The sequence below is a fragment of the Miniopterus schreibersii genome, assembly GCF_964146895.1.
Source record: "Miniopterus schreibersii genome assembly, chromosome: 11".
Lineage (NCBI taxonomy): Eukaryota > Metazoa > Chordata > Mammalia > Chiroptera > Miniopteridae > Miniopterus > Miniopterus schreibersii.
The window spans coordinates 36,828,403-36,840,444 of record NC_138111.1 but is presented as its reverse complement, the minus strand read 5'-3'; the positions used below and the strand labels follow the sequence as shown (position 1 = coordinate 36,840,444).

Sequence of the window (12,042 nt, the reverse complement as noted above, 5' to 3'; positions counted from 1 at the left end):
TGTCTGCTGAATACACTAATATACCCAGCAACCCTATCCTTCCTCTCATATCTGTGGGTGGTGTTTTCCTTTCCCTGTGATTTGCTAAATTTTGGATTCTGAATTTTTTTACCAAAATAAATTTCACATTGGTTCAAGCCATAATGTGAACTTCCAAATATGATCACAGTTAAGAAAATTTCCTTTTCTCCTACTTACAAATGAGAGGTAAAACCAGTTACTAACGCATAGTTTAAAATGCAAATCACTGTTAAAATCTGTATTGCACTAGTTATTTTTGCCCATAATCTTGTGTGATACTGTGATCTGTAATAAATATATATTTGGTCTTTGCCCCTCTGTCTGGCACAGAGCTCCTAAAACCCTTGGAATTTCCTAAGAGATAAGACTGATAAAGGTGCTGGAAAGATGGGGTCCAGAGAGCACAATCAGGTGCTGAGAGTGGCACACTTGCAGAGGACATGGAAGCTCTGTGCCTCATCCATACCTTGCCCTGTGCAAGCTGTATTCTTTATAATATCATTTACAATAAACTGGTAATCTTAAATAAATGTTTCTCTGAGTTATGTAAGCTGCTCTAGTAAATTAACTGAACTGTGGAGGGGGTCTCGGGAGCCTCCAATCTATAGCCCACCTGTCAGAAGCACTGACAACTAAGACTTTCAATTGGCAGCTGAAGTGGGGAGTGGGGGGTGGGGAGTAGTCTTGAGCTCTTAAGATGTGGGATCTGACACTTAATGGTGTTGGGGAAAAATGATATCAGAATTAGTGTCAGACTTAGAGCCTGGTCTGCACATACATCGCTTACAAGTCATAGATCAAATACAGTGTTGTATGTGCACAAAACATCTTCATTATCCAAATAAAATGCAAGACAATAAATGAAAACTTAATGCTTTACAAGTATTTCAATTGATAGAAGCTCTTGTCAAGGGCCTTTAGCCATTTACATGTCTGGTAATTCAATCACTCTTCTTCCAAAATATCTCACATTTCTTTTTTTTAAACTTCCCTTGGAAAGGAAATAAAATGCACCAATAAAGCCCTTTCATTGAGTGCACTCAAGATGTGAGAAAACTATTCCAATGAATTTGAAACAGTGTGCCTAAAAATTAAAAGAAATCATATAGATCTTTTACCTGATTAAGTTCTGGCAGACCTGGCATCCTGTGGTACATCTAAATTAAAGAAATAAAATCTGTTAGTTTGGTGACATATTTGAAGATATATTTAATGCTTATACAGTAAATATCTGTTCTCTTCCATGATCTGGAAATCAGAGTTTGCTGAGTACTCATACATCATTCCCCAAATATTCCCATGTCATTTACCAAATTTAGCTATGATCTAATTAAGAGGACAATACACTTGGAACCAAAATACCTGGATTTAAATCTCATTAATCACTCTTCTAAGCCTCAGTTTCACATCTGAAAATATCTGCCCTATAAGGTCATTAAAAGGATTATCTGCGATAATACATGTACACCATACATGGATGTGGGGTCAGCATTGTGGTCATCAGTGATGGCATTTCAGGTGTGAAGAATTTTTAACTAGAAGAGAACTCTAGTTAAATCAGTGGAAGAAAAGGTAGTGTTTGTAGCATCAGAGTCATTCTAAATTATTCAGAAGGGAATACTTAGGCCTCTCACTTTTTCCTGTCCCAGCCTTTTGGGAATGTCTTTTTCTTGGAAGCTTCACTTCAACAAGTTCAAGTGAGAAGGAAAAAGACTTTGTAATCAAGTCTATCAGATTTGTGTCTTAGAAGCTCCAAAAAGAATCAATAAAAGATAAACTTTTATCTAAATTTAAAATAGTGAACTATCACCCTTTTCCTGTGTACCATGAGGAAGAAACCCGCTTGAAAGCTACAATTTTGAGAATCTTACTGGGCTCTAAGAAAAAGGTTAGCATAGGAGGAACAGCCATAATCATCCATTGACTTTTATACAGTCAAGCAAAAATAGCGGCTGCTTTTTTCCCCATAAAATGTCATATATCTTGGACCATCCATGGAGCTAAGATCACTGATTTTTTTTGAGTCTATGGGTTAATGACCTATAGTTTATCACTATTCATGAGGTGCAAGGTGATGGTGAAGACGATTTTCCATTTACAGAGCAGTAGGAGCTGCCTGAGCTCAGTCTGCCTTCCATTGCAGCCACCATCACATTACAACACGTCATGAAGATTTAATAAGCATTTTATAAGCAGGTAAAATGAGAATTTCTAATCACAGGGCTTACAAGCCACAGGTAATTCAATAAGAGTGAGGCTAGTAAATATTTAACAAAGGCAAGAAACAGTATTTTAGTCATCCCTAAAAAACTAGGATTTCACTAACCTCACCATGCTACCTTTCATAAGCATATAGCAGTGACTGCTAAACTTCAAATGAACATAAGGCCAAATGTTCAAAGGAATCTAAAAATGGAACGGTCCCCTAATTGAAATACAGTTGACCCTTGAACAACATGCGTTCGAAGTGTGCAGGTCCACTATATATGGATTTTTTTCTATAAATATACAGTCAGCCCTCCATATCCCCAGTTTCACATCCATGGATTCAACAGTATTTTTTATCCAAGGTTGGGAACCCACGAATAGGAAAGCCAATTACACGCAATGCTCTATGCCATTTTATATAAGGGACTTGTGCATCCATGGATTTTAGTATCCAAAGGGGTCCTGGAACCAATCTCTCTCAGACAGTGAGAGGAGTTAAGATTTCAGGGAATCAAGAGTTATACATTTTTCCCTGGCCCCTGTGGCTCGGTTCGCTGGGCATCACCCCATGCACTGAAAGGTTGCCCGGTTTCAGGACACATGCCTGAGCTGTGGGCTCATTTTTCTCTCTCTCCTCTAAATATCAGTTAAAAGTCTTTTTTAAAAAAGTTACATTTCAGTTGCACAGGTGGTCAGTGCAAATAATCCCCATGTTGTTCAAGGGTCAACTGCACTGATCTTCTATTTTCCTTTCAATTTCTTTTCCCCAAGGGCAATAATACCCAATCTTATTTCATGGACCCAGTCACACTGGGGGATTTTTTGTAACCCATCCTGCTCTTGTCTTTCACTAGCTGTTGTTTCGAATTTTGTTCGAGAAGTGTACCTTCCAAAGGGTTATCAAGAACTCAGAGTAGTCAAACTCTAATCATTGTATTCTGCTGCCCAAGATCTGCTCAGGCAAAAAGCCTCCGGGAGGAAAATGGGGCTGAAATTAACTGCTTGTATAATCTGAGCACAGTGTCCTGAAATATCCCACTTGCTATTTTCCATAGGCACTCTAGTGGAGGCTAAGGAGCATTCACAAAAATCTGAATATTCAATATTCAGAAGTACATTTTTTATCGAAACCCAGTGGAATAGATGTAGTACCAGGTATTTCCTGAAATCTATCCTCCCACTAAGAGGAACAGGAGTATCAAAAATAAAACAGAGGCCTGGCGGGCGTGGCTCAGCGGTTGAGCGTCGACCTAGGATCCAGGCGATCGGGGTTCGATTCCCAGTCAGGGCATGTGCCTGGGTTGTGGGCTCGATCCCCAGTCAGGGGCGTGCAGGAGGCAGCCGATCAATGACTCTCTCATTACTGATGTTTCTCTCTCTCTCCCCCTCTCCCTTCCTTTCTCTGAAATCAATAAAGATATATTTATAAATAAATAAATAAAACAAAGTAAAATCTACCAAATATTAACAGTGGCTCCATCAGGGTGATGTCATTATGATGTGTGTTTTTCTTTATATTTCATTAAGTCACTAAACAGTTATTTCCCAGGAACCTATTACCTGACAGGCACTGTCAAGAGGCCCCAGGGTTGGAGTGAGGTATAAAATTGACAAGTACCCTGTTCTTACCAGAAATCTGGTAAGAATTTCTACAGTAATCATGTACTATCTTTATAAGGACAGACAAACTTCAAATAAGAATAAATACTAACTATATAGATATTATAAAATCCTTTAAACAAGTCATATCTCTAGGTTTCCACAAACAGACCTTCAAGTAGTGCTGCTTTAAAAAGAAAAATGGAATTAAAAATTGTACCTGTGAGGGTCTTTGGAGCTGGGTATGATTTTGTTACATTCTCTCTTGTCGAACACACCTTCTATCCAGGATTTCTGGGACTGAATAGAAAGTGTTGTTATTTTTATATTTTAATTAAGTGAGAAAGCAGTGTAACCACAGCAGTTCATGCAGGCAAGACATATTAGCTTGGTCATTAATTAAAATGGCAAGACTAATCCCAAAGAAGCCAGGCATTTACTGGCTTCTATTACAGACAACATAGACACTACTAAGGCAAATGTGAACACAAAAATATTCAAAGTTTACTGGTCCATAATCTCATCTTAAGTGAAAGATCCCTAAATGCACAAAACTCTAGCAAGAAATTAAAGACATAACTGATGCTCCCATAATTCTGCTATAAATCATTTTTAAATCTTACACCATAATTCTATAGAGGGAATATCAAGCTCTCAAACTTCAAAATTCTCACTCATCAAGGCCCAGTTTGGCTAAGATTGCCTCAGTTTACCTCTTTATATAGGTTGGTAATTTGTCACACAGTCTGTAAGCCTGGCTTACCTTTGGCTGTGTTGTTTCATATTGCACAGCCTATAACTGTCCCTAAATCCAAGTGGGACATTGGTACTCATTCATCCTCCTAATAAAATCTCACCCATTCTACAAAACTCAAGTCATAGCCAAGCTCTTCCATAAGCTGTATTACATAAGTCTAGAAGCAGAAAGCACTGGATCCACAATAGAACCCAACCAACTGATGAACTTGGCCTTCTAATATAAACATATTTTAGCCCGGCCGGGCATGGTTCAGTGGTTGAACATGGACCTAGGATCCAGGAGATCTCGGTTCGATTCCGGGTCAAGGCACATGCCTGGGTTTCAGGCTCAATCCCCAGTCGGGGGTGTGCAGGAGGCAGCCAATTGATGACTCTCTCATCATTGATGTTTCTATCTCTCTCTCCCCCTTCCTTCCTCTCTCTGAAATCAATAAAGATATATTTTTAAAAAAAAAGAGAGAGAGAGAAACAGCAAATGCAAAGAGGCTTTCTCTAAACTTCCCCATGCTGCATGCTGGGAATTCTAGAGTAAATAAAACAAGCTCTGAAAAAATATAGAACAAAAAGGAGAAAGCAAATAACAAATTAATTATTAAACTTCAGTGCACCAATAAATTATTAAAAACAGCTCCAAAAAGGATCCCTAATTTAGGGGCTGCAGACAAAAAGGGATTCTAAGGAAAGTAACCTCACAGGGTGATGTGATCATGGAGGGTAGTCACACATCAGGCATATAACTTTTTTCACAAAAGGTTTACCTTTGCCTCAAGCAAGCCCTTTGCATTGTTCTTGAGCACCTAGGTTTACACACTTTGAAATGCCAGAATAATCCTCTTTACAAATCCTCTAGAAAGCCATCATTCCCAAAAGAGTACATAATCTTGTTAACCTGTAATCCAAGACGGCCTTGCTTTCTCCCACCCTCAAAGTAATCATCTTTAGTTGCCTCCTGAATTCCAAATACATAAAGGAAACTGCAAAACTGTCATTCTTGGGAACATTTGATATCTTGTTTACTGGCAATTGTTGTCAGTTTTGGCTCAAATAAACTCTTCTAAAAGTTCTTTACAGGTTTGGAGGTTCTTATAGAGGCCAGATATACAAATTAAGCAAGCTGTACTCAACCACTCCCTTCTTTTATAAAGCTAGATTGATGACTTTAGTAGGACTATCTGGAAAAATTAATTTCTTCATGACTATTTGCTCATCTATTAAAAATGGAAATAATAACACCTCATAGGGCTGCTGAAGGCATAGATAAATTAAAGACTTAGAATTCTCTCTGGGACTTATTAAGACTCAATCACGTTTAGCTTAATATCAGCAATATCAAAGGTGAAATTAGCTTTTGGTTGGTGGCCTGGGAACTTAACTTTGATGTTTTTTATTTTCAAAGAAAAATATCTCCTGGCCTCCAAATTTTCCACCTTGGGTCCTTCATACTTCAAATGGCTTTTATGGGTCTACTTTTTCCCCATTAGACTCCAGCTTCCACAGGCCCAGTCATTTCTGCTGCCCCAGGGCCCAATCCAATGATTGCTGAATGAGCAACAAAATGAACACACTTAAAATAGAACTTCAGGAATCCAAGTATATTTTCCCTCCAAAGGTATAAACAGGAAATCTGTGTGATTAACAAGAACTTGGAAACTTTCCTTCTACAACTCCATTATCGCAATAGCCTAATCTACGGAGGACAATAGCCAAGGTGCTGTCTTCCACCACCTGGAGCGGCTGATTGTCAAGGTGCCAGTGCCAGTAGTGGACAGTGGAAATTAAGCCATTTCTGCAGCTATACTGGCAGTCTTTATTGACTGGGTGTTTTTCTATATACAGAGAGGTTTTGTTTTTTGTTATTTGGGGGAAGAAAAGGCAGAGGACATAGGTGGGAAAGAGTGTTGGTCTCAGGCTGAGTGTAGATCACAATTTGCCTCACCCTAAAATATAATCAAAGTTTTCATCCAATCCCAGGCCTGAGGCCAGGGTGAGAACTTCAAAGACAGGTCCAAAGACTAATCCTCCAACAGCACCTACGTGAACTATTCCCTCACTGCAAGTATTCCTGCATGGAGCTTTTTAGGGTTTCCAGATTACCAATTTTCTCTCAGAGGAATCTGAGGCAATTTTATTCATGTCCTTCATAGTAAGGTTTATATATACAATGGAGATCACTTCTTTTATTTTCTCAGTGAAGCACAGCAGAAATAACACTGCAACAAGATTTTATTTCTTGGTTTAACTCAGTGGTTAGAGTGTCAGCCCACGGACTGAAGGGTCCCTGGTTCTATTCCAGCCGAGGGCATGGGTACCTCAGATGCAGGCTCTATCCCTGGCCCAGGTGGGGGTGAGAGGCAACCAATCGATGTGTCTCTCTCACATCAATGTTCCTCTCTCTCTTTCTCTGTCCCCACCCCTCCCTTCCACTCTCTGAAAAGCAATGGGGAAAAATTACCCTAGGGTGACAATTGTTAAAAAAAAAATTTACTTCTTAAAATTTGGTGGTGACACAAACCACATTTTTAACTTCGATAAATTCAAAATCTTTGCTAAAAGAATAAGAGAGAGGGCTAGAATCTTTTTTTTAAGATTGGGCAATTTCATTGCCATTCCATGTTCATAAGTGTATTATGCCCAAGAACAACAGCTCTCTAACTTCTGGGGCTTAGGACCCTTCATATTCATAAAATTTACCAAGGACCATCAAAAATCATTCATTTATATGTTTACCAATATTTACATATTAGAAATTAAAACTGGTACTTTATAAAAAATACTGACTCATTAGTTCCTTTAAAAATAATATGTTAACATTAATATTTTTTAGGAAAAAATTAAGGTTTATGAAATGAGCATTGTCGTGTATTTTTTTAAATCTCTTTAATGTCTGCCTTAAGGTAACTGGATTCTCATATCTGCTTCTGCATTCAACCTGTTGCAAAAAGTCAGAGATTTTCAATTGGTGAGCCTCAAGAATTTTTAAAACATGCAATACCCGACTATTTAGTCAGGGGCACTGGCCTCTTTTCCCTTAGATTATCAAATTTTAAAAATGACAACAGCCAGCACAACAATGGCCATCCGGTATGAATTAATCAAAATTATACCTTTTTTTGTCAGATTGGCAAAAAATGTATTTTCCGGTGTGCCGCAGAATGTTAGTAATTAGTTTACGTGTGCCAGGAGATGAAGGTTAAAAATCGCTGCAATAGGTGGCTTCGGTTGAAGTACATTAAAAGTATCAGCCTCACCCAGACATGCAATTGGAAAAGGAAATAGGTATTGTGGGTTGGTCATGTGACCCCAGGAAACCTCCACTCCAGACTCATGAGACAGTGAATAAAAAGGGCAAATAAAGTCTTAGCAGCATTATGAAAACAATTTTGATGCTGAGGATTCTGAAAGGGTCCCACGGACCCCTGGGAGCCCCTGGCCCACACATGGAGAAGCCTGCCCGGCGGCCGCTCGCAGGCAGCGGGGAGCAGGAGAGGGGCTAGTCCCCCGGGCGGCCTCAGGCCCCGCGTCCTAGGCTGAGCACCGCATCCCAGTGAGCGCTCTACAGCAGCACAGCAGCCTCTGTTCAGTCTGGAGCTCGCTGAAGGAAGTCCCAACAGAGAGAAGAAGCAATTAGACATCAAATCTTTATGGACTATACTTTATGAGTAACATAAGGAACTTTTAAAGGACAATTTTGACTGCATTTCATTTTTAATCTTGAGCTAATCTTATTGTCTACCGCATGCTCACCATAGATGTCACCAAGGATGACAAGCGTGGGATCAAGCCTTCAGAACTCACAGGCAGGATATACTCTCTTCCTTTAAAATATTGATACCTCTAAGAATAGCTTTATTCATTCATTCATTCATTCATTCATTTAAAAACACTGTGATTGGCATATCATATTATTCTAATAAAAATAAATAAACAAATAAAATTGTGTCCTAAATACCAACATCAAAGAGTAAGGACCTACATTTACAAATAGCTATCAAGTATGGTGCAAGAACAGAAAAGAAGTCCCTTCTGCCTGAAGATATCTGGGAAGTCTGCATGAAGGATATGGAATTCAGGAAAGTCCTTGAAAGGTGACAAAGGGTTTGAGAGGTGGTGATGGAATCCATGGTGGTTAGAAATGCAGAGATTTCAGACTGGTAGTGGATTCAGAGGACACCCATGTTAAGGTACAGTAACGCCATGAGGTCACCGAAAGCAGAAAATAGGGGAGATAAAAGAGCCAAGAACCTTCGGAAACATCTAAGCGTAGAGGGCAGAAGGAAGACTTCAGGGAATAAAAAACAGAGCTATAGTAAGGATGGGGACTCGATACCTGAAGTCAAGAAGAGAGAAACTTTCTCTCTTTAAAAAAAAAGTCTGCATTATTACAAAAGTAGGACGTTTCAAAGAAAAACTGAGAAGCTGTGTTTAATATTGCAAAGAAAGTAAGGAGGGTGGCGATTTTTGTCCATGATAAACAAGCAGATGGAAAGAGATTCAGGGAGTAGGTTGCAAACAGAGGAGGCAGCTAGTGTAAGATACCCTTGGGAGAAACAATATTAAAAACAAGAGCCACAAATCAACAATATAAAGCAAAATCCCACATTAATGTAGCCTGTCATATATGCCAAAGGCTGTGCTAAATGCTTTATGTGCTTGAGCTAAAGTAATATTCGCAACTATGTGACAGATACAATTATTATTACCTCTTTACAGAGGAGCAGTTTCTACCTAATACCAACACCAGAGCTTTAGAGCTCTTTTACATGATGTTTAATAGGGAAGTTGGAAGAAAGTTTATTTTATGTTGAGAAAGCCTGGACCTTGTTTATAGATAAAAGCCAATAAAAAGAGAGAAGATACAAGATAGAATGAAAATGACTTTAGGGACTATGGGGGTGGTGGCAGGGAAAGAAATAGTATGGACAGCCAAAGAGGAAGGCTCACCTTCGAAGAAAATGCTTCCTCTTCTGATAGAGGCAAGGACTGGAAGACAAACTTTCCTTCTTGGTGAAGTTGTCCAAGACCCTATTATCTATGTTCTACAGAAAGTCACAGCCCATTTAGCTCTGAAGGCTGCAAATCTCAGCATTCTCCTTTGCCCCTTGTACCCAGAGAGAGAAAGGAAGGTAGGAGAAACACAAGTGCAGTCGAAGTGCCCCTTTTTATTGTCAGCACAATACAGTATATGTTCCAAAGATCACAAAAGTATACGAGATGCCCTCTCAGCAGAGGGTCCACCAAACTTTAGATAGACGGAGAACATCCACAGTATCCCACTGGACATCCTATGGAGAAAATTGCCACACAGTATTCCAGGGATGTCCTTAATATGCTAGCCCAAAAACGTGCGCCTCAGAATACGAGGATCTGCAGACACAAACCCTAAGCAAATAGGCATTTGGGGTAAAGGGTAAGAGTAAATGCAATTGGGAATCACTGGGCAATTCGAAGAGTGAGGGCAAGGTGCAATGAAAACAAAGGAAGGGAGAGGAAGAGCAAGGTAAATTTGCTCTCTTCTCTAGCCTGTAAAAAAATCTCTATCAGCAAACTGGAGAAATCTTGTTCTCCCTGGTGACTAACCCCAGGGATTGTTAGAGTAATTTTCAGCCATAAATTTTCATGAACATTCCTTTAGCTGCACTTAGAAATAGGCATTCCACTTGCATTTAAAAAATTAATTAATTATAACCACTTCAGGTAAACCTTTTACTACTGTGTGCCTAATTGCCACAGGCCAAAAGCAAACAAAACCAATCTGCTATAATGTTATAAATGCTGCACTTGGTTCTTGTTTTCAAAGACTTCACTCAACTACTCATGGAACATGTAAACCATGCCCCAGTAACATTTTTATAGGTAATGGTTTAAAATCCACAAGGTACAACAGGTGGTACAAGGAAAAATTAAATCTCCAGCCATCCAGTTTCCTTCACCCAAAGGACCCCCTATTACAGTTTGTTGTGTGTTCTTTCAAATACAGTTAGTTACGTAGAGGTATATTATTTATACACACAGTTCTGCACCTTCTTTTTTCACTTATTAATAATCTGGATATCCTTATATCTTTGTACAACAGAATGGTTTCATTCTTTGGGGGGCTAACGGCATTCCTTTGTATGGAAGTCCCATAATTTATTTAGTCAAAATACATACAGAAAAACTTTTATGTGCATGTACATCTATAGGATAAAACCTACAGATGAAGTTTCTAAGTTAATTCAGATACTGTCACTCTGCCCTCCATAGAGGTTGTACCAATTTATAAGCAAAAGGTGTAACAACTTTTAAACATTGGAGAATACACTGACCATAATGCATAATAATTGCTTTAAGGAACTACAGTATTTTTTTAATATGTTTGTATTATTTCAGAGAGAGGGAGGGAGAGAAAGAGATAGAGAGAAACATCGATGAGAGAATCATCGATTGGTTGCCTCCTGCACCCCACTTACTGGGGATTGAGCCTGCAACCCAGGCATGTGCTCTAACCTGGAATCAAACTGGCGACCTCCTGGTGCATGGGTCGATGCTCAGCCACTGTGCCACACTGTCTGGCAGGAACTACAGTATTTTTAAATATTCAACTTCCTTCCAAAAAGATTCAGGTGACCCAACTCTTCTATTTAAAAATAATTTAAAAATAAAAGACAAAAAGCTTTCTTGCCTGAAGAACAATGGTCTCCTTAAGCATCTACAATGGCTTTAATGTCCAGAAGTTAGAAAGCACCTCAGCAGAACTTTGAAAAGATGTATGTGAATACTGAACAGCAACAGAGACAACTAAGGCCTGAAGAATTCAATGAAAAGAGTGCTAGTTTTCTGATTACTTTCTACAAAAGTCACAAATTCTTTGAAAAGTAGGTTATAGTAAACAGAAAGAGGAGTCAGAGGACAGGGGATGGTGTTTTTGTTGCCCACTGACTAGGGACAGTCCATTCATCTGCATGCAACTCAGCTGACTGGGTATATAAAACCTACCCTATTTATTGCACCAGGTTTAAAAAGAAACAAGAGTCTTAGTTCAAATTAAACTTTATAAATCTGTATTCCTCATTTCTCCTACCTAAACTTATGCCCCCTCTTTTATTCCCTAAGGGCTCCCCAGTATACCCAGGTATCCAAATTAGAAACCTGAGCACCCCTCTTATTTCTTCCCTATCTTTACTTCCCAATCAACCAAGACCTATTGATTCTATCTCTTAAGCAATTCTTGCATCTGCCCACCTCTCAGCATCCATATTATCACCACCCTAAAGTCGCGGTGAATTCTTGGCTCCATTACCTCCCACATGGTCTTTCCGCCTCCAAATTGCTCTTCTTCAATCCGTTCCCAGAAATAAAGCTTATAATCTTTTTAAAGTGTAAAGGTAAAGAACCCATTCTCACCTAAAACTTTTCATTCGGTGGTTTCCCCATTGTCTTCACCATAAAGTTCAAAAGTCCTTCATGAGATTTATA

The 12,042-nt window shown here is 39.1% G+C and overlaps 1 protein-coding gene across 1 annotated transcript in view; it reads right to left on the bottom strand.

Annotated features, from left to right (window-relative positions):
* Window positions 1–12,042, bottom strand: part of TRPM6 (transient receptor potential cation channel subfamily M member 6) — a 122,201-nt gene that overhangs the window by 90,821 nt on the left and 19,338 nt on the right. The window contains exons 2-3 of the mRNA XM_081150606.1: window positions 4,049–4,128; window positions 1,140–1,178 (exon numbers count right to left, since the gene is read on the bottom strand). Of these exons, the coding sequence (XP_081006732.1) occupies window positions 1,140–1,178; window positions 4,049–4,128 (119 nt within the window). The remainder of the gene's footprint in view (window positions 1–1,139; window positions 1,179–4,048; window positions 4,129–12,042) is intronic.